The following is a 22,092-nucleotide window of genomic DNA, read 5'->3' as shown; positions in this document are numbered from 1 at the left end:
GTGTATGTGTGTAGGGGGCTGTGAGCCTAAGGATGAAGTGGGAGCACAGATGCTGGCATCCTAAAACCCCTTCCCCCAAATCTCCTCTCCTCTGAGCTCCCCACTGTCAAAAGGGCTGGCAAATGCCTTAGAGAGGGTAGAGGGTAGACCCACAGAGAGCAATTTACAGGAACCACCTCAGCACCCCACTCTAACAGTACAACTGATCTTTTCTCCCAACTTTTTAAACGTGTGCTGTAGTCAAAACCTGCCCCAGCATGCCTCAGTGCTCCTCAGCTCTTCTCTCCTCTTCCTGCTCTAATAGCCTCTTTTATAAATAAGCCACTTTCCTGCCCTTAGGGTTTCTTTATTCTGCTGCAGGATGGGGTAGGTACTAGCAGAGGAAGCCACTCACGCAGCCAGCTCACTGAGGCTGGGCCACACGTTCTCTCGGAGCTTGCCTGTACCCACTGACTAAGGGAACCCCTCCAAGGCCAAGCGCCCCAGCTAGAGACCCCTTCCCCTGCTCAGGGGCACCTTTCCTGACAGAGGGCCTCTCAGGGCAGCTAGTGTGGGGCTCCTGAGGCCTGGTCAGGAGGGGCAGAGGGAGGTATGAGGGTTTCTGGTGACGGTGGGCTGGGCACAAAGAAGGGAGCAGTGTAGCAAGACACAGCAGGAGTCTACAGGGAGCCAGAGTTCACTGGCTTGCTCCAGGACCTCAGTTACTCCCGGTCCTCTGAGCCATGGGAGGGTGGAGCACCTGTGCCTGTATGAGTCTTCTATGTAGTGAGATGACAGTAAGGAGACTGATGAGCACATCACCTGACCTCTTCGGGCCTCTGTTTTCTCATCTGCAAAATAACTGAATGCCCTCCAAGTCTACTTAAGGATAGGGCAATCTCTATGATGGAATGTTTGAAGCAGGACTCAATTTCAAGTGATCCTTTCCACTGTCCCCACAGAATTCTTGCATTCGTCAGATCACATATCCTCGATTTCGAGAAACTAGCCACCGGATTAGAAAATCCAAATTCCCCTGCTTCACACCACGCTTGGGAGTTGCAGATTTCGGTTCTGGAGGAGCCTCTCAGGCTGCCCTCCTAGGGCAGCCGTCCCGAGGGTGTTAGTTCAGCCGCTCATCGGGAGCTTCTGTTCAGCTTGCCCGTGGGAGCGGGAGGGCGGGCCTGGAGTGGTTTGACAGCAGCTCCGCCTGGCGGCCCAGTGGTATTCCCCAGGGACTGGGCCCCAGGCCTCGGCGGGTTCCAGCTGCGGGCGCGGGCTGGGGGGCCGCCAGGGCCACAGGCGGTGTGGCCCCTCGGGTAGAGGCACGGCCAGCAGGGGGCGCGCGCGGACGGCCCCGCCAGGCGCCACAGCCACGAGCGAGATCCGGGCCTGGGCTGGCCGGCTGCAGGTCTCGGGGCCGGACCCATAGGCCCGGGGCCGCGGGAGGCGCGGCAGGACCCCGCTTCCTCTGGAAAGGAAACGCAGTCGGCCGCGCCAGCTTTCCCGCCTCCGCCGGCGCGCGGCTTCCGCGTGGCAGGGGCGCCCCGCTCCCTCTCGCCTGGCGCGCTGCCTCTTTGTCTCTCCGTGGCTCCCCTCCTCCCAGACAAATGGCTGTTGGCAGGAAATTAGATGCGCTCTCGGGGAGCCGCGCTCGTCGGGGCGGCGGGGAGGGGGCGCCGCCTGGCAGGCCGGCTCTGGTGCCCCCAGCCAGGGCGGGGGCGAGGGGGGATGTTTTGACATCTCGTCAAAGGAAGGAACTTGATGCTTCGAAAGTGCTTTTCACAGCCGCCTGTGTCCGCTCCAGAGCTGATTTATAAACAGAATCTGTGCTAGCTCAACTCCCTCCCCCTTCAGCCGGCGGGGTGTGGGGGGGGGCGGGCGGGAGGGAGCGGCGGCGCTGGAGGCGCGGAAGCGGCTGTGCCTGGCAGGACTGGGTTTATTTATTGCCTCTGGCCCGGAGCCGGGGCGGCACCGGGCCTGCACAAGTTCCCTCCGGCCGAGCCCTTCCCCTCCTTCCCCACCCCCAATGCCGTCTCCATCCCAGGGGTCTGTCTTCCCGAAGCCCCGCACCAGCCTCCGGGCGGAGCCCACCGGTGGTTTGCGGGTGGAGGCGGAGAGATGGTTAGAGCGCCCCGAGGGCCCGCGTCCAGCTCCATTCCCAATCCATCCCTCCACCCCTGGGCCACCTCTGCCCTAGGGGAAGAAAGGGGCTGGAGCTATCTTAAACTCCTCAGGAGATCAGCGATTCTGAAATCCCTTCCTCCAGGGGCTATCCTTTCTCCCCAGGGGCTATCCTTTCTCCCCAGGGAGTCCTCTATCCTCAGCTCCAGACCACCTCTTACTCCAAGGCTCCAGTAGTCCTTCCCTTTAGAATAAATTAAGGAATCTCCAGCTTTCACTCGATTCCAGGGAGAGGGCAAGAAAGGTTTGAGAGATCATGTGGCCCAGGAAGGGCCACAGCCCTCAGCCAGGGGATGAGCACAGGGCTGGGTCCACATCTGTCACAGTGCCCGGGTCTCACACCTACAGAGTCCGGATGGCCACGGGGTAGAGCAGGGACATGTGCTCGGCCCCCTTAATGGGCAGCTTGCGGCTGGCGTAGTGGTGCACGATTTCAGGGACGCTGCTGAAGGGCGGGCTGTTCTGGCCCAGCACATACTTGTGTTCCTTGGTCCGGGACAGCTTCATGTGCATGAAGCCCTGACTGCTCCTGGGAAGAGGAGGGGAGACCCTGGTGAGTGGGGCCCTCTCCGGCCGTGGTTACCACCCCACCACCCGCTGCAAACATGGTTGTTCCAAGCCAGCTGAGAGTGGAGGCAACTAGGGAAGGTGGAGGTCAGTCCAGGAAGCAGGGAGGGGATGTAGGGGATTTTGTAAGTAGGCAGCAGTAGGTACTGGCTTTGTGGTGAGGGCACTGGGTGTGCCAAGAATGTGTGGGTGGTGAGTGTACAGGGTGTGTGCAGGTGGAAACAAGCTATCAGCACCACCCCCCAACCCTGGGATCCAGTCGCTCCTGCCTCAGCCAATGCACCCCCCCAGCCTATGCGACCAGGGCCAGTTTACCCTCCCCCTCCTTGAGTTGTGGGGGAGGACATCTGTGTGGGGGGGGCTCCTGGTGCCTCGTGAACACACAGACACCCTTGACAGGACAGTGGGTGGGCACGTGTGACAACCAAGCGAATCTTGGTTGGGGCTCTCTTGCAGAGACTAGGGGAGGGAGTGAGCTGGACATCACCCCCAAATCTGGGAATACTCAGCTGCCTTGTCCTGGGGACATCCCTTCACCCTCCTGCTAACTGGGCCTTGGGCCAATCCCCCAGCTCATCTATCCAGCTCTTCTGCCTGGGATGACATCATCTGTGAGGCTGCAGCTCCATCCCCTCCCTCAGAGAGGACATGCTCCACTGCCTCTCCCATCTCCCCACCACAATCCAGGAAATCAGCATCAGTGCCCAGCCCTGCCCACAAGACAAGGACCCTGCTGCTCAGAGCTCTGGCCAGCTCCCAGCAAGAACGTCTGTTCAAACTACCACAGGCCTGGTCGGCCAGGCCCCAGGTCTGAAACTCCAAACAGGCAACGGGGAAACCATGCTCGGGAGAGCCCTGAAGCCCGAGTACTTGTTTCTGCTGGTCAGAGCCTACTTGGGGACAAGGGCCGGGCTCAGAAGCTGGTGTGGGAGGCAGGACTGGGGAGGGGGCTGCCTCCTCCTGAGGTTTGCCACCCTTGAGAGGTGCGGCTGGCAAACCCCCTCACTTGCTTCCCCTGTCTGTGTACAAAGAGGGCTCTGACTGATCCCATTTCACTAGGGCCACAAGTGAGAAAGCACATAGAGTGGGGAGACTAAAGAGGAAAGGGATGGGAGGGAAAAAAACAGGCCCTTAACGCCATCCTTCCCTCCCCACCCCGCCCCAGGGTACAGTTCCCTAAAGCCTGGGTGTGTGTGTCAGGGTGTGGGACCATCCTTCATCTGGAGGGCTGAGATAACAGCTGAAGTTGACAGTGACCACGCAGGCCCTGGGGAAAAGAGCAAAGGGCCTAAGGAACACGTACAGCCCCTGGGGCAGCAGAGAGGGGAGGCAGTGAGTGGTCGCCCTCCCGTCTGCCCTATGCCAAAACCCAGGCCCAAGGCTATGGGCATCAGGGTAGGCCCTGTGCTCTCAGTTTGGGGACAGCCCCCTCCCCACAGTCCAGTTGACAGAATCCCCTCTCCTGAAAACTGTACATTGTATCTTCTCCTTCAGGGACAGATCTGGCCAAGAAGGGCAACAAGTGGCCAGAGAACTGAGTTGGCAGCTGAGCGCTCAGCCTCCACACCTGGATAACTGACCTCCTGGGACGAAGTCCCAAGGGTCCATTAAGACACAGCAGAGCCCTTGCCTGCCCCTCAGGGAACTGAGGTGGTACTAGCTGGGCCGCAGGGCTAGGGCTGGCATGGCTTTTGGAGGAAGCCGTTTAATTACCAGTGAAAGCCCTTCCATTACAGAGAGAAGAGAAACCATAATTGTATTTCAGAGAAGCCATTTATATGTAAACGAGGCTCTGGCAGACAGATGCTGGCAGGGCCTGATCAGCTTGGGCTGGAGCAGTGTCCAGGCCGGCCTCCCCGTTTCACTCCTCAGGATAAGGCAGGGCCCAGGCTCTGCTCTGCTCGGAGCCAGACCCCGATGTCTCCTCTTGCCTTGGACCATACCAGACTTGATGGGGGGGGGGGGGGTGGAACTGTGTAATGGAACAGTGTGGTTCTTGGAGTTGGCCTGAGCTGGGTTCAGATCCTGCTCTGGGCACTTTATTAGCTGGTGGCCTTGAGCAAGTCACATACCTCTTTGAATTGATTTTCTTTCTATAAAAAAGAGATTGATCTTGCAGGACGGTAGCTGGTTTGGAGATGATATGTATGCTGCTTGGCACATAGTAGATGCTCTATGAATCTTAACTATAATTTTTTAAAGCAATACACATTCTGAAGTTATGTAGATCAAATTTTTGACAAATGAATTTTTCCTAAATGCTCCTTTGATGTTATAATTTGCAGACTCCCCCAGCATAAGAGGTGGAAGAAACCTAAGAGGTATCCATTGACATATTTTGCAAAGGTAGAAACCGAGGTCCAGAGAGGTTAAGTGATTTGCCTAAGGTCACACAGCTAGTTTTATTAAAACCAAGAATGAAATTCAGGTTATCTGACTATAGTCTGGTATTTTTTCCATTATCTTTTAGTGAAGTTGAATAATTATCCTCCAGTGTATCTGTTTAATACTCCCAAATTTCCATATATTGGATAGGTCTGAAGTGGGGGTATACCTGTACTCTAATGCCCCCTAGAAAATGTGGTAGGAAGTGGTACAGATGCCCCAGTAATGATGGGGGAAGTGAATGGACACGGCTGCTCTGTGGGGTGCAGGTTCTACTAGGCAGAACTCCTAGGTACCAAGGAGAGGACTAACCATCCTGCCAGTAGAACCTGGGAGGCTGATGCTGGTCTCTGTATATCTGTGCCCAGAGTGGAAGGCTAAGGAGGAGCAGGAGGAGCCCTGCCTCCCCTGCCTCTTCCAGGACCCTTTAAAGCTCAGTTGTCAGCCACTAGCACCCAGACCTTCTGCCCTTTTCTGCAGAGTGAACAAGAACAGCTTTGTGTCCACTGCTCCATCCTCCTCCCAGCACCCAGCCTCCATCTCACCCTGCTGAGTCCCACAGGCAAAGTTCCTATCTCCTCGCCTGTACTTGTAGAACATCTTGGGCTTCCATTAATAATGATGATAGTGATAATTCATTAAGCACTTAGCACTATGCTAAGTGCTTATTTCATTTAATCCTTCCCTATAAGTCAGATATGATTATTCCCCCATTTGATAAGGAAACTGAGGCCCAGAGAGGTTAAGGGGGCCCCAGGCCACAGAGCTAGAAAGTGACAGAACCCTTCTAAGCTGGACTCTATAGCTTAACTGCTTCCCCCAATGGACTCTGCGCTCCTTGGGAGCAGGGGCTGAGCCTCAGACCTCTCCAGATGCCCAGGGCTTGGCACAGAGTCGGCACATGTTCACAGGGGATGAAGTTCTCCCCAGCCTGGCTGGGCGTGGGAGAGATACTGGAGACTCCTCTTGTCCTGCTGGTTATACTCCCACCGATTCCCCTTGGAGTCATCCTGACAGGCTCAGTCTGCCTAAAGCCACCAGCCAGCAGGCCCCACTCACTTGAGGGACAGGGAGAAGTCGTTCTTGCTGGTCTCACTGTTGCGCACCAGGTAGCTGGCCTCTTTGCACAGCCGGAGCAGGTTCTCGGCATCTGTTCGACTGATGGCCCCGTGGTACCAGCTGAGGACAAGAGAGAGGAAGGGGGGCATCTCTGCTGGGTCCCTCGCTGTCCAGGCCCACCCATTCTGGGTGTCCCCTGCAGGCAAGCCGGTGCCAGGAGGGGAAGGGAGGGGAGAGTCCCCAGCTGGACACAGACACTCACACCTGGTTTTCCAGAGGCAGTGCTGGGTCTGTCCACTCCCCCAGGGGGCTGCTGGGCTCCACGCTTAGGGACTTGGCTGACTTGGGGTTCCCTGCAGAGAGTCGGGGAGGGAGCCGCCCCTTCTCCTCCCGGCCAGGTGACAGGCAGCTCTTCTCAGATCCTTCAAACTGGGCTGTGGGGGACATACCAGTCATAGACTCTGAGGACCCTAGAGATAGAGCCCTATAGACTATCCAGTGCCCCATCCCCATTTCCAGCCAAAAGGGGGCAAAGGAATGTTCTGGAAGGGTGGGGCGTGCTCACGAGCCTGACCAGCTCTAGGGACAGTATCCTAGGTCCATCCCTGGGCGAGGCAGGGGCGGGGCTCAGCTCTCCTGTGCCACAGGGCCTCCCAGTCCCCACACCGTGGCAGGAGAGGGGAGACGAGCAACACAAGAAACCACTTAAGCTCCTCCCTCTGGAGGAGCTGACTGCCTTCCCTTATTCCATCCCCCTCAGGGTGGCTTCAGTGCTGATAATATTGTTCCTTTCTCCTCCTCAGAGTTCATTACCGTTCTCCAAATCACCCTGCCAAGCCGTTCTGTAGAAATGACTTATTGATCTGAGAACAATTATCTGACTCCCCTCGGTGCCATCCTGACAGGCTAATCCTGCCCAAAGCCACCAGCCAGCCCGCCCCTCCACCGCCCCCAAGGTCGTGGCCCACAGGCTCCCCTCCCCCACCCACAGAAGCCCAGCAGAGGCAGCTCTGGCCTCCCAGACTGGGACAGGCATGACCGCTGAGCCTGCCCAGGGAGGGCTGAAGCCAGTGGGCCAAACGGGCACAAGCATACATGCACAGATGACAGAGACCCTCCTTCAGCCTGGATTTACAAAATACCCACTCACACCCACGCACCAAGGTACAAACAGGTGCTCATGCCTGTGTGCGTACGCACAGATGCAAGCACATCCCTGGCTGCCCATTCTGGGTAAAACTGCAAGTAGATGAAGTGTTCAGTGTCTTCTTTCGCCCCATTTGGGCTCTTTTTCTCTCCGTGTAGCACTTTCAAGCCCCTCGTTGTCTTTCCAGTCACCAGATACAAAGATCAAATCTTTCCTTTAAGGAGTTAGATACTTCCTGTGCTAGCATCGCCCCTGCCTCAGGCGTTATTTGCACTGCTGAAGGATCTGGTCCGGCAGAGCTCTGCCCAAAAGACTGAATTTAGAATAATGGATTTTTATGGCATGGGGGGAAAGATATTTGGAAGGGGCCTCCCTCAGGAGATACCTTCCCCACACCTTTAGGGGAGGGAGGAACCTGTACTTTGTCCCTTCCGTCTTCCTCCAGGGCAAGAGGGATTCCTCCTGGGTTCCCTGGACTCTGCCCCACCTCTCTGCTCCTCCAACCCAATCCGCAGGGCCTGAGGGCTGAGAGGACACATCACCCTGGCCAGAAGCCCCCAAAGGACCCACCGCTGCCGTCCTCCAGGCTGGACTCAGGGAGGGGTGAGGCTGGACCGGAGATGTCCCTGTCCCCGTCGGGAAGGGAGGGGCTGCTGTCCAGCTGTCCCACCGGTGGAGGCCAAGGTAGGTCTTTGATGACCTTAATGTCAACTGGAGCCAGTAGCAACAGGGAGAAGAGAGACAGACAGGGACAGAGACAGAGACAGAGAGAGGCAGAGATTGAGACACCAAAACCCAGAGCCAGGACACAGGACAGCCTAGAAAGGAGGAGGGTCAGAGCAGAGGCAGGGGCGGCTTCTGAGGGAAGAACAGGACTCTCAGAGGACTGGGTGAAGCCACACTGACCGCACCATGGTGGGTGTGGGAGGCTCCAGGAGCAAACAGCCGGACACAGGGTCTTGCTCTGCCAGCCCCACAGGTCCCCTTTATTTGACCTCTCACAAGCCTCCAGGGCCCAAAGGGCCCAGGCAGGGAGGAAAAGCAGGACCAGGAGCTGCCCATACTCCCCAGCACCATACCTGGACACCCACACAGCATCCTGGCACGCCCCACCTTGCCTCCCTTCCTCCCTTCGCCTGCAGCCTGGGAACTCATGGGCAGCGAGACTGAGACAGCCCAGCCTCAGGCTGTCAGGAAAACTCAGAAGCAGGAGCAGATGTTTTATTGAAATTTACCCGCCACACCCTCAATCCTGAGCCTTGACAATTAGGAGAGCCATGCCACTGGCGGCTGCAGGACTGCTAACGAGGTTTCCTAATGAGGAGCATAGATTTTCCCATTAAGCAATTCAAACAGTATTGATTCTCCAAGGAGACTTCTGGAGATAAACGGCCCATCCTCAATGGTGTACGCTTTACGGGAAACAAATTAGGAACCTGTGGTTTCCCAATCTGGCTGCCGGGGTGGGGAGGACAGAGCGGAGAGCCGGGTCCAGCTCCAGGATGAGCTCCTTGCCCAAGGAGGGCTGAGGAGGACATGGGAGTAGGAATGAGGTCTAACGGCACTGAAGTCCTTTATGTTCTCACTGAACAAGGCTCTTGTACCAGGCTCTTGTATCACCCACTCAGGCCCTCTCTATGTTGGACTCCGGGCCTGGGATGGACACTGGGGTGCTTGGTACAGGAGAAACCTGATGATTTCTCCCTCTCCCCACTGGTTCCTGCTCCTGAGAAATACCCTTGGGGCTAGGCTATACACACAGTGGGTTTTCACTGTCTGGAGTGTTAAATGCTTTCCTTTGTTACGTGTAAGTATTTAACATATGCCACAAGTTTTATCATTTTGTTTGGAATTTCTTTATTTTTAAGTATACCCCGCCTCCCAAAAGATGGAAGTGGCCCAAGCCTCTTGGCCTCTGAGAGGTGGTGATGCAGGGAGTCATCCCCGACCCTGCACACAGTTCTGTGTCCACACCGCCCAACTCACCACTCTCCATGGTGCAACTCAACGGCACTTCCCTTGAGCCCAGCTCCTGCCCACCCCCACCCCAAGTCCACTCCTCCCATTCCCCTGAGCCTGGAAAGCTGCTCAGAGGACCCAGCAGACCTGCCCTCTCCACCCAGGACTCACCTGCAAAGGCTTTGGAAATCCGCTCCTTCTTCCACTCCCAGGGCTGGTCATACTCCTCAGGGGGCCTCTCATCATCCTCTGGCAGGCGGGACTCCCGGGGCCAGGGGGCCCCCTCACCTTCCGGGGTGGCCCCCTCCTCCTCCTCTGGCTCATAGGGCGTGTCATACAGAGGCAGGGGCTGAGCTGCTGTCTCCTTGGAGCCCCGGATCTCTGCCAGGGCAAGGCAGGAGGGGAGGTGTGAGCAGTCCTGGCTGCCTGGCTCAGCGCCGCCCCCGGCAGCGCTCCCCAGCTACAAGCCTTCAGAGGAGACGCTGCTGGCTCTGGGGGGAGCCCAGTGGCCACACATCTGGGGTCCCTCGCCCTCAGAACACCTCTAGGGTTCCAAAAGCATGGGACCCAACAGAGGCAGGGGCAGAGAAGCACCAGAGTGAAAGACAGAAAAAAGATCCTGCGATGGCCAACAAGGGCTGGGGAGCTGAGGCTTACACATTTAGGAAACTGAGGCAGGGTCCATCTCCTTGCTACTCAGATCCATTTATTTCCTTGTGTCCCAAGTTACGTCATTTCGCAATCAGAAAATCCTTCTTTGTTGCTCAGGTACTGCTGACCACCCCCTCCTTGAAAATCCCCTTTGGACAAGTCATTTTCATGGACTGTCCTCCTCTCCCATCACCTCTGTTTGGTCTCTTTCCCTGGATCCTCTCATGGTCTCTGTCCGCCAGGGCCAAATCTTATTCATTTCTCCCTGCCCTCACTCTCCAGTCGCATGGCACTCTTTGCATCTATATGTTTCCAACTGCCATAAAAATGTTTCACTTTGATGTTTCAAACTCACTGCTTTCCCCAAAAATTCTTCTAGTCTGTTCTGTGATCCTCTTTTGGGGATCAATGACCCAGTGAAAATCTGATAAAAGCTATGGAGCTACTCCCCAGAAAAATGTGCGAATTTTCACATACAATTCCACGGCACTCACGGACCTCCTGGGGGTCTACACCCTTCTAATCTAAGCACAGTAGCTGCCCTCTCACTTTCTCCATTTCTGTCTACTGCACTGCTCTCCTTGGTCCTGGCCCTCCTTCATTCTCTGAATCCCATGTGTTCAGTGCCAATACCTGATGACTCTCCCCCTCAACTCTCCACGTCTAGATTACTGCTAGGGTGAACCTCCAACCTACAGGCTCATGTTTCAGGGGCTCCACGGAATAACACTCCCTACTGTTCTCTGCTCCCTCACCCACCTCTCCCAGGGAGGGAGAACAGCTTATCTGATTGGCCAAAGCAAGCTTCCTTTCTCTCCCAGATCTGCCTACTTGCAGAGAGAGAACATTCTGGTTCTTTCTCCTCCTGCCCCCGTGCAGGGGCCTATAGCTATAGCTGTCCTGAGTTGCCCAAGCCTGAGTAGGCAAGTTTAATTCTGTGGCGAAGTATTCTTAGCTATGTCATTCTGGTGACAGAGCTAAGTAATATTCTCCAATCAACTTTATCAGTAATAAAGCTGGCATCTGTTTCCTTAATCCTATTCCTCAGTTATTTCCAAGCTCAGAGGGGAAGAAAGGGGTGTTAATTATTGGTCCCTTAAAGCCTCAACAATTTCCACGATAGCCTACTAACTCATCTTTCTTATTTTTTAACTAACTAATTAATTAATTTATTTATTTATTGGCTGAGTTGGGTCTTTGTTGCTACACGCGGGCTTTCTCTAGTTGCGGCGAGTGGTGGCTACTCTTCGTTGCAGGGCGTGGGCTTCTCATTGCAGTGGCTTCTCTTGTTGCAGAGCACAGGCTCTAGGTGTGTGGGCTTCAGTAGTTGTGGCTCACGGGCTCTAGAGCGCAGGCTAAGTAGTTGCGGTGCGCGGGCTTAGTTGCTCCGCGGCATGTGGGATCTTCCCAGACCAGGGCTCGAACCTGTGTCCCCTGAATTGGCAGGCGGATTCTTAACCACTGCGCCACCAGGGAAGCCCCCTAACTCATCTTTCTGATGCCCAGTTTTTCTAGTGTGTTCTGTACACCAAAACCTCAGTAATCCTCTAAAAATGCCATATTCATCCTGTTCCTTTCTTGCTCAAGAATCCATAATGGCTCCCCTCCCATTATTGAAGCAAGTCCAAATGCCTCATTTGAGCCTTCAAGACCTTCACTACCCCTCTTGGCCTCTCTCATTTTAGCTCTCCTGTATGCCCAGCACTAAGATTATTTGCCCCTGAACAAACCTTCCTCTCATCCTTCCCTGGGGCCTTGGCTTACACTGATTCACCCCTGTCCTCCTCTCTGATCACCCACATTGTTCCCTTTCCCTGGATCCTTTCTTGACCTCTGTTCCCCAGGGCCAGGTCTCATTCACTTCTCCCTGCCCTCACTCCTTGAACTACTTGCCCAATCTCATGTGCATTGCATCTGCATTTCTAGTCATGTGTTTCCAATTGCCATAGATGTTCACTTCGACGTCCCATCATTTCAGATCCATCACCTTCCCTAAAGCTAGTGATTCTCTTCTTGGGATCAATGACCCCCAGCCCACACCACTAGCTTGTCATTCGTGACTATCCCAAATGCTTCTATTATCTGACCTGTGGTTGTATGGCCTTCTCTAGCACCTCACGTCTCAGGCACCACAAGTCCCAGCTTCTTCTCCAAAATGACTATCTTGAAGGCAATGGCCACCCTCCCCAAAGACCCAGCAAAGGCTTTCTCCATATTTTCTAGGGGCCAAGGAATCAGTCCTTAGACTTGTGGGTCCCAGAGCCTGTTCTGCAGATACTCAGGCCTCAGGGAGCAACCCACCACCCCACCCCACCCCCACCCCTAACTCCATCACTCACCGGCCATCATCTTTTGGGCCTCATAGGGCTCCATGTAACCGTCATTTTCGGGGACCTTCTCTGGGGCTCCTGAAGCTCCTATTGGGCCTTCATCAGTCTCCTGAACATCAAACGGATCCGCATAGTCTTCTAGAATTGCTAACTTTGGGAAGAGAGTGAGGGGAGCAAGCTTCAGACGTCTGAGAGACAGCTCTGCTTCTCCCCAGGATGCTCTGTCCATGGGAGCAAGAGTCCTGGGCAGGCTGCCCAGGAGCTTGGATGGGGAGAAGCTCTGGCTCTTCCTTTGCAGGGGTCCCCACTACGCTGCCAACAGAATGGTACATCTTTCTTTTCTGTTAATTTTGTGCCTCTGGCCCATTCCCTAGGCTAAATGGACAGGATGAGGCTCTGGGCTTTAAGGCCTGCCTCAGTCAGGGTCCAGGCAGGACCAGAGCCTATACCAAGTGGCCTAACAGAGGGAATTAATTCAGAGACCTGGTTATAAAGGTGCTGGAGTTCAAAGAATAAGCAGGGAACAGTAGGCAACTGGGGGATTAGCTTGGTCCATGCCTACCATTGCATTCCCAGATGCTAAACAAATAAGTATTTGCTGACCATCAAGGAAGGTACTGACTTTATGCCACAGTTCGCTGGTTTATCCTCACAACATCCTTCACAACGTCATGTGGGAATTATTATCCCCATTTTAAGGAAATGGAGGCTCAGGGCAGGTAGGGAACAACATGCCCAAGTCCATTCCACATAAGTGGAGAAACCAGGATTGGAACCTGTGCCCTTTGTGCAAAATCATGTTGCCAACCTGCTACCACTGGGCATCTTGGCTGTCCTGGGAGAGAGACCACCTTAGGATAGCCCTGAGAAAGCCAGGGTGTGGGCTCTGCTGAAATCCCCCAGGCTCTTGGAGAACAGGGACAGGAAAGGCCTGGTCTTGGCCCTCCCCATCCCAGGCTGCAAGCCGCACACCCTGCAGAGGAGCTTAAGGTGCCCGGGGCAGGGCGCAGCTGAGGACAATAGAGCCTTTCTCCAAGCTGGCACAGGCTGGGGGGGCACCTGCTGAGGCAGAGAAAGAGCACAGCCCGCCGCGCGCTAACTGCACCTTTTGGGGCGGGAGAGCACCGCACACCGGGCTGCCAGGCGTTGACAAGAGGTAGCTCTGGGGCCTGCCGCATGGGGAAGGGGCCACTCCTGGCTCTCCCCTAGTCTCAGTCTAGGCTTTGGTTCTCGTCCAGATCAGGACTGTGGGAGACAGTTGGGCAGGGAGGTTGTGGGGATGACCGCCTGTCCTGGGTCATAGGATCTGGGACCCCTAGCAAGGCGGAAATGGAGAAAGAAAACTTCCCACCTCAGAGACCCCTTCTGCATGTCCCTTGAACCCCCCACTGGCCCCTCTAGGGGTCTCAAGTGTGTCCCAACAGCTCCTACCATCTCATCCATCAGTTCTTCAGCTCCTACTCGTTTCACCTTGTTCCAGTCAAGACCCCCAGCTCCTTTACCTCCCTCGAATCTCTGTCTGCTTCTGAGAAGACCACCATCTCAGATCATCCCATCATCTCCACCAGAGCATCCACTGGCCTGGGGCTCTTTGTCACTTCTGTCTCTCCAGCTCCAGTAAGCACCTGGTTTACAGTGGGAACTAGAAAAATGTTTCTGCTAGATCACTGCCTATTTCCCCTTACAGCCCCCCTCTTCTAGTCCTCCTTCCTTCAGGAAGTGCAGAAAAGGAATCCACTCCTACCCCGAGCTGCTTCATCCCAGGCCAAGGGGCACCCACAGCCCCACCCACCTGACCAAGGGGCTCTGGAGCCAGCCCATTGGGTACCCACTCAGCTTGGCACCCAGCCTTACACTCGTATGTGGCAGCTACTTAACAGTAACTGAATCAACAAATGTGCTATCCTTAAACCTTGTAATGGCTCTCCAGTGCCAAAAGAACAAGTCCAAAGTTAAAGGGATTTAAAGATTCCACTTTGCTCTTTGGGTTCTCTCTATTCACCCTAGGTTACTTTGTTACCTGAAAGCTCTATGATCTCTTACTTATCTCAAAGGCTTTCCCTTTACCTGGATCAGATTATTTTTCGATAGAAAGCCTTCCATTCTCCCTCCAGGTCTGGTTAGGGCCTCTGTGCTGGGCTATCAGCACACTGTGTAGTAAATACTTGTTTTATTATCTGTCTTCCTGCAGACTGTGAACTTCCTGAGGGCAGGAACCGAGTTTACTGCTAAATTCCCAGTACCTAAAAGTGCTCAGTAAATATTTGTTAAATCAGTTCATATAAAACAGGAAGGAAGAATGGACAAAGGAAGCACTTTTCCTTGTTCATTCAGGAGAGGAGGAAGCATGAATCTGCCTGGGGAGTCAAACAGGGGGTATGAGTCCCTGGAAGCTGCTCAATAAGCAGAAGCACCTGGCCCAAGCCCCAGGCCCCCCTCCCCAACTCCACAGAGCCCCCCTTGCCTTCCCTTACCAAGCCCAGTCAGAGCTGCAGGCAGCGCCCTTCCCACTGGAGTCCTGGGCCAGTGTCAGGGGCTGCGACCCCTCCTGGCAGCTCGGGGCCTATGGGCACCCAGGTGGCAGCTCTGTGGGCAGCTCAATGGCTCCTCTGTTCCATTCCTGGCTCCACACCCTGCTCCAGGAGGCCCTGGCCTCCGCCCTGGGCTGGGGTGCCCAGAGAAGCCACCCAAAGGGCCGGCATCGGGAGCAGCAGCAGAGATGCCTGCTGGGAAGGCTGGCAGGACGGGCACCCGACCTGGACCTAGAGGACCTGTCAGAGACCAGACCTGCTTTCCCAGTGGCTTCTAGGTCACGTGAGGAGGCAAAACTTGCTCAGTGTGCGGAAGCTGCCCCTGTAGGCTTCTGACACCTTTGCTCTATCATGATTTACTTTGTTTATGGGCCCTCTGCCTGACTCTGCCGTGCTCACTGTTGTATACGGCATCCATCACAGGGCCTGGCTCACAGTAGGTGCTCAGTGCGCATTTACTGGATGCTCGAAAGGCCTCCTTCTACCCACACTCCATCTTCTGGAGTGACACAGACTCTCAGATCCCCATTCATCCTAACTCTGACCGACCAGTAGGGGCTGTAGGAGCAGCCTGTCAGGAGAATCGACATTTGATAGGGATCAAAGCCTTTGGCTCAAGGGCAGAAGGAAGGAACTGGCAGGGAAGGCACCTAAAGCCAGGGCTGATATTTAGGCAAATCCTCTGGTACGCTGTTGAAATGCTGAAATACTTCCAAACTAGTAGGTAAGTAGCTCTGCCCAGAGGGCCCCCTGGCTCCCTCCACTCCTGCAAGAGGGTGGCAGGGTGCCTCCGCGACCCTGGTCTTGCGCCTGTTCAATTGGGCAGTGCTCCTCCCAAAGCAGCTGTCAGGCCTTGCCTTTCCTTCCTGCCCAGGCCTCTCCTGAGGTAGCCGGCAGCCCCACCATCTGGTTGAACCCTCCACTCTGCAGCTGGGCCCTGCTACGAGTTTCTGACCCCACCCATGGGGCTTTTGAGGCCAGGGGAGCAAAGGAGACACATGTCACAGGATTTGGGCTCTGCAAGGTACCCGAAGTCTACCACTGTCCCTTTTCTCCATTTCTTTAGTTTATAAACATTATAAACTTATTATATTTAAGTATAATAAGTTAATATATAAGTTATAATATATGTTATAATATATAACATATATTACATTTGTAAACATTTAGTTTAATGTCTGGAAGCCTCTGGTTTTTTAATCTGTAGAATGGGGATGGTATTAGCACCTACCTCATAGGACTGGGTAGAGGACAATGAATGTAAAAAGTCCTTGGCCCAGAGGCTGGCAAGAAGTCAGTGCTCAATAAGTGTTTGCCCTGATGATAATCTTTTATTCAGGCATTAAGACCCCAGAGTTCAGGTGCTTGTCCAGGGTGCACAGCTTGCAGTAGCAGAGACAAGAAAGACAGAGACCCAGGTCTCCTGACTCTCAGTGCCTTGCCACAGATTTTCCAGAAAAACTGGGAAATGTGGCATCTTCTCTCCTCTACTTGTAGATTTAAGATACACCTTAGCATGTTAAAGGCTCTGAGAAGTCCTGCAACCAAAAGACTAACTTAATTTTGTTTAATTCAGCATTTCTCCAAACTATTTAACCATGAAATCCCTTTTCCACTGAAAGTCTGTCAGTCTGGAAAATGGTGTACTATTGATATTTACCTTCCTCAAGATTGAACTTTTTGCACCTTCTGTTCCCACTTACTAGAATGCCCTTCCCAATTTTATCTGCCAGGGAAACTCCTTCACGTGAAACAAATTTGTTATTATCCTTTTGTAATAACAAAGCGATGCCATGCTTGTAAAACATTCATCACAGACATGCAATTGATGCTACCAAACCTTTTAAGACCCTTATAAGGTATGTCTGAGGCCACTTTGGGATTGGGTGGCAAGTGCTGGCCTTCAGCATTCAGGAAATGGCTGACAGCACAGAATGCAATCCTCATTCCTTCCTTAAGAGCCTCCTTCCCCTGGTTCATTAGCAAATTCTCAGTGGATACTTCCTCTCTCTGCAGGCGTCCTCTCAGCAGGTGCAAAGGTCCCATACACGGTGCTGGCAGCCCGTCTGGAGTCAGGCTGCCCAGCTGGGAACCTCAGCTATCTAACTAGCTGTGAAACCATGCAAGCGTGACTCAACATTCCTGTGCTTCAGTCTCCCTTTTCGTAATGCTGGGATAATAACAGACTTGTCCTCATAGGGTTGTCGTAAGGATCAACTGGTCTAATACACATCAGCTGCTTCAAATGGTACTAGATGCAAGGTGGAGGCTCAGTAAATGTCCACGATTATATTATTAAATACAAAGAACAAATTCCTGGATCCCCCAAGAGCTCACAGTGACAGACACAAAACAAGTTCCCAAAGAGTGAAGCACCTTGAGGTGCTATGAAGCCACATGGCTGAGCCCCAGGCTCTGGAAGCCCCATAGGCTCACTGTATGCAGGGTTTGGGCCCCACCTCCACTCTCATATCATATCACACTGGTTCTCCAGGGCAACGGGAGTAGGCTGCAGGTAGCCCTCCAAGTCCCGGGCCCCAGCCGGCTGCTCCATCCAGGGTCACAGGGTCCCGGCTGTTCCTGGCTCCCAAAGGGTGGAGCACCAGGGCTGCGGTGTCACTGAGGCACTGCCCAAGCCAACAAGCCGCAGATGTCTTCCAGAGGGAGGGAGCGCTGCAGCACGAGGAGGCAGCAGTGGATAGAGCGGACAGGCCTGCGGGCCTCAGCCCTCCTCGAAGCAACAACGGCAGTGGCACCAACAACAGCGCAGGCCACAAAGTTCAGATCCCTTGATCGGAACCCTCCTCCTTTCCTCCATCAGGGGACACAAGGACACGTGTGAGATAAACGAATCAGACCTCTAGACTCTGCGCAAGTCATATGAAAGAAAATTAAAGCAAACAGGGAAACAAACTCAAAAACGGCAAGGACTCGGTCTTCTAGGTGCTGAGTCTCTTTCAGCGCCTAGGCCAGTGTCACTTAATGATACTCAAACACTCAATGAACACTGGCCAGGGAGGGCCCCTACCTGCCCTCCTAATCCCAGAGCAGGCACGTCTTGTTCATCTTCTGACACCCGGAATGTATCCTTCACTTTGTTCTTCCCGCCTATCTGTTCACTCGTTTCCAAACTTGGGCCCGGAGGATCCAAGTCCATGTGAAAACCATCTATGAGGTACAGTATCTATTCTTCAAAGTTCTTAATATTTCGGGCTCTGTGAACACCAGTGAGAATCTGAGAGCTGTGAGCCTCTTCCCAGAAAAATGCTCATGCCCCCAAATATGTGCACAGTATTTCTGGAGGTTCATGAACCCTAGAAGCCCCTCTGTGAGCTAAGAACAAGAACTCTAGTTTCAGTTCATACAGGGTGCCTGACTGTCTTATTGTTCACATCACCTCTCTCTCTGTTTTGCTCTCTCACTCTCTCATTCTCTGTCTCTTTCTCTCACACACGTTATCTTGGCATGATGGAGGCAAAGGACACACTGTGCAGATGGTCAGAGGCAACTCAAAGCTTCATCCAATCAGGGCCCCTCTCCCATCCCCATCCCCCTTTCCTAATTAGATCAGGTTTTTCCTGTTGAAGGTCTGAGAAAAGGGAGCAAAGCAAGGGAAGGCACAGCTCTCTAGCCCCTCTGCCAGAGCATAGCCTGATGGCCAGACAGGGCCCAGTACCAAGAGGGAGTCTTCCTGCAGCCAGATGGCGAGGCCCTGCCTGCCTGGTGCAGGGCGCAGCTCCTGCTGCTCCCACACCTGCCCTGCCAGGCCTGCCCAGATGGCCACCCTTGCACCCCTGCCAACTGCAGCCGTGGGTCTCAGGGTGGGCCAGCAGCCAGAGCCCTGCACTGGGAGAAGGCTAATGGTCCTGAGCCCCCAGGCCTCTCGGGGTCCTGTCTGAGGCCTATTCTCTCCAGCCCCTACATCCACTGGGCTCATTCCCCTTCAATTTCTCTGGCTCATCACAGAAGCATTTGCACCCATTTCATCAAACCTCATGATCCAGCTCCTCTCAGAGGGTTCCGACCCACCCAGCACCAGCTGCTGGAAGGCAGAAGGAGAGAAGTGAGCGAGCCCAAGGCGAAACCTGGTCCCCAGCCTCATCTCACCTCAGGAAGAGACCCAAAAGCAGCAAGGCAAGAGGACCTGCAGGGCTAAGTGGAAGGGGAACTGAGACTAAGGAGAAAGCAGCCACACAGGACAGGAACACCAGCTCAGCAGGGCCTCGGGGGCCAGGCCGGCTCACCATCCAGAAGGCACAATCCTGTGTGAGCTCTGCAGGCAGGTGCTGACACTTGGGTTTAGGCTAAGGGGCTCAGGTATCTAGTCTGGGCTCTTCCTAAGAAGATCCAAACTCCGCTCCTGAACAGGTGGAGCTGCTCTCTCTGAATGGTGGGAGGCCCCAGGTCAGCATCCCTGCCCCTGGGCCAGCTCAGATGGCATACTGGGTCTTTCTCACATACCCAATAAACCACAGATTGTGTGGCTCCAGGAAATCCTGCTGGATTTCATTCCTGTCCCTGCAGCTGACAAAGGAGTCCGATACCTCTTAGCCCCCAAGGTCTGAGCAGCCCACAGATTACAGAGACGACCCAGGGAGAGGCATGGATGCCCTTGGTGAGAAGGGGCTGTGGGTTTCTGCATGGTTGTGTGGGCACAGCCCCTTCCTTGGGGTCTCTGTGGGAAAGTGTACAAGGGAAACTTTAGTTAGGGGAGTCTCTGACCCTCAGGTCACCCTAGCAATGGAGAGTCACCACTCAGGACTTATTGGTATTTATGCACCACCCCTCTTTATGCCAAACACTGTGTCAGGCACTTGGGAGACACAATATGAGGATAAGGTCCTTGTCCTGGAGGAGCCCACGGCTTGGTGGGCAGCCTGTTATGCCATTCCAAGACGATACAGAGAGGAGGAGGGCCAGGGACAGTCCAGGCCCACATGCCAGCAGGCAGTGGTCAGGGAGGAGGAGACTAACTGATCAATAGTAAGAACAAAGCCTAATGCTCCCTCTGCCTCACTGCCACCACCACCATCAGGAAAAATTAGGAAGAGGAGCCTAAGGACATGTGAAGAAACCATAGGCTCCTTCTGCAGGCGAACAGTCCTGGCCCAGGATGGGTAGCCATGCCCCATGGCAGGAACTAGGGGAAAAATAATTCACATTCCTGAGGCTTCTGCTCTGACCCTGACACATCTCTCTTACCCAGGAAGCAGGCAGAACAGTGGCGCGCTCTCAGCTGAAAGCCTCAGCCCTGGAGCCAACAGATTCAGACAGCAACTTTGCTCTCCAATCAAAGAAAACTGTGTTCTCTGCTGAGGAGAGGGGAGTAAGCCCCAGAGCGAGCTCCCAGGGGTAAGTGAAGAGGGACAGTAGAGCTAGGGCAGCCCACAGAGTCATCGTCCTAGAATTTAGGACTACAGGGACCTGGGGATGACTTTCAGCTGTCAGGGAGGGATAAAGCCGCACTGAGGTTGGGCAGGGGGTGTCTTCTCTACCAGGGGCCTTTGAGCCACAGTGGATGTTCTTGGAAACAGTGAATGCCCAGCCCGCCTCTCTACCCCAAGCCTGCAGATCCACAAAAAGCTCTAGCCATCCTCAGAATGGACACGGGGAGCAGGAGACCAAGAGGAGAGGAGGAGTGGGCTCAGTTGCTTAGCCCCTTCTGGGCAACAGGTTCTGAGCACTGACTGTCCCCATACCCGGGGGGATAAGGGAAGGAGCAGGAGTGGGCCTGCCTGGACCTCAGTGGTCAGCATCCTTGGTGAAGAGCTGCATCCTGCCTGTTCTGGCTTCCTGAGAACAACACTCCACCCGGCTCCAGTCCCACTGGGTAAGGCAAAGGCCAGCTCTTGCCGTGTCCACAGGGAGAAACCCAGCCTTCACCTCCTTCCTGGGGCTTCAGCACCTCCAAGGATGCTTGGGCTTTTTTAACAGGAGGAGGAGTGGAGCTTTGTGCTGGCTCTGCCCTGAGGGGGAGGGGTCAGAGATCAAAGGGCAGTGAGCTGCTGCTCCCAGAAGATTGAAAGACCATAAACTGGGGAGAAGCGGGCTCAAATCCCGTTAGAAAAAAGGCTCCCCGATTAGGCTCCGGGGTCTGCGATGAGGAGAGCAGAGCTGGGAGGGGGAGGGTCACTAGTTCAGGGGCTATAATAAGGGAAAGAGGCAGAGTTTGGGGCGCACGTCCCAAATTAGAAGGTCGAGAATCTGAACAAAGGTGGATGAAGGCTCCGAGCCCCGGGGTCAGGGACTAAGATCGTGTCCGCCAGGAACCGTGACACCAAGGGGCCCGGCCCCGGTCAGGCCACCTTTGTCCCTCTCGAAAGCCCCAGACCTCCGACCACCTCTCCTCCTTGCCACCCCCCGACCGGCGTGGCACTCACCCTGTCGCTGCTGGCGGGTGGTCCAGAGATCCGTTCCTCGGGAGGAGGCGCTGGGGGGCCAGGGGTCTCGACCCGAATAAGGCGGTGGGGTGGGGAGCCGTGGCGCGGGGGCGGCGTGGGGCCGGGAACGGCAGGGGTGGCTAGAGCAGCGGAGCCGGACGGCCCCCCGGAGTAGGGGTCTTCGAAGTCGCGCTCCCTCTGCAGTCGGTAGGCGGCCAAGATGTCCGGGGGAGGTGCGGGGGGCGCGGCCGGGGAAGGTGCGGGGGGGCGGTAGTCCGGCTCCGGGGGCGCCGGCTTGCCCCCACCTCCGCCGCCGCCCCCCCCGCGGAAGCCCAGGTGTTCCCGGAGCCACTTGGCCACTCCGCCGCTGCCGCCCCCTCCTGGGCCGGTTCCCGCACCTCCGGCGCCCCGGCGCGATCCAGCCGGGCCGCCCCCCGCACTGCCCTGCGCCCGCGGCCCCGGGCCGGAGCCGGCAGGAGAAGCTCCGCTCAGTAGCATGAGGCCAGCCAGACTGAACGTGGGGAGCTCGGTGGCCGGGCAGGGGGCGGGGGAGGGGGCGGGGAGGGGGCGGAGCTTGGTCGGGCGGCGAGAGGGGGCGGGGCTTGGCCGGGCGGCGAGAGGGGGCGGGGCTCGTCAGTAACAAGGGAGGGGCGGGGTTCCGCTACCTAAAGGAGGCGACCTCCCCCAGCCCGGCGGAGAGGAGTGGGCGGGGGTTTCCAGCCTATGTAGACGCAGAAATGAAGTGGCGACCCTAGGGCAGGGAATGCGACCCCTGAGGATGGACTGAGGATGAATCCTCCATGTGTCGCCACGCGCGCCCCTCTGGGGACGCACCTGTGCACGTCTGTTCCCCCTCCCCAGCTCCCACCTCGCGCGAGACGCCAAGAGGGGAGTCTTCGGACTCCGGGGTTCCTGGCCCT

General features: G+C 55.4%; 1 protein-coding gene across 4 annotated transcripts; it reads right to left on the bottom strand.

Annotated features, from left to right (window-relative positions):
- Positions 1-1,908: 1,908 nt before the first annotated feature.
- SHF (Src homology 2 domain containing F) lies at positions 1,909-21,670 on the bottom strand. 4 transcript variants are annotated; one of them, XM_059915553.1, is made up of 7 exons: positions 21,173-21,670; positions 12,271-12,412; positions 9,452-9,661; positions 7,892-8,032; positions 6,437-6,608; positions 6,175-6,294; positions 1,909-2,692 (listed from the first exon to the last, which is right to left on the bottom strand). In XM_059915553.1, the coding sequence occupies exons 1-7, from the start codon at positions 21,668-21,670 to the stop codon at positions 2,506-2,508; spliced, it is 1,470 nt and encodes a 489-aa protein (XP_059771536.1). In that variant the 3' UTR covers positions 1,909-2,505. The 4 variants fall into 4 exon arrangements, with proteins under 4 accessions (XP_059771536.1, XP_059771537.1, XP_059771538.1 ...); XM_059915556.1 differs by lacking the exon at positions 1,909-2,692 and adding an exon at positions 4,525-4,823; XM_059915554.1 differs by lacking the exon at positions 7,892-8,032.
- Between the last annotated feature and the right edge of the window lie 422 nt (positions 21,671-22,092).

Source organism: Balaenoptera ricei, chromosome 2 (assembly GCF_028023285.1).
Source record: "Balaenoptera ricei isolate mBalRic1 chromosome 2, mBalRic1.hap2, whole genome shotgun sequence".
NCBI classification, from domain to species: Eukaryota; Metazoa; Chordata; class Mammalia; order Artiodactyla; family Balaenopteridae; genus Balaenoptera; species Balaenoptera ricei.
The sequence above is the reverse complement of the archived record's forward strand: the minus strand, read 5'-3'. Positions and strand labels throughout refer to the sequence as shown.

What these genes read in the sequence shown, in the direction of transcription:
- SHF (XM_059915556.1), bottom strand. Translation starts at nt 21,670, where the DNA reads ATGCTACTGAGCGGAGCTTCTCCTGCCGGCTCCGGCCCGGGGCCGCGG. An exon ending in GGCCCAAAAGATGATGGCCG is followed by an intron (nt 9,662 to 12,270) that starts GTGAGTGATGGA and finishes TTGCCCTGGCAG; the next exon opens with AGATCCGGGGCTCCAAGGAG. An exon ending in CTGCCTCTGGAAAACCAGGT is followed by an intron (nt 6,295 to 6,436) that starts GTGAGTGTCTGT and finishes TCTTGTCCTCAG; the next exon opens with CTGGTACCACGGGGCCATCA.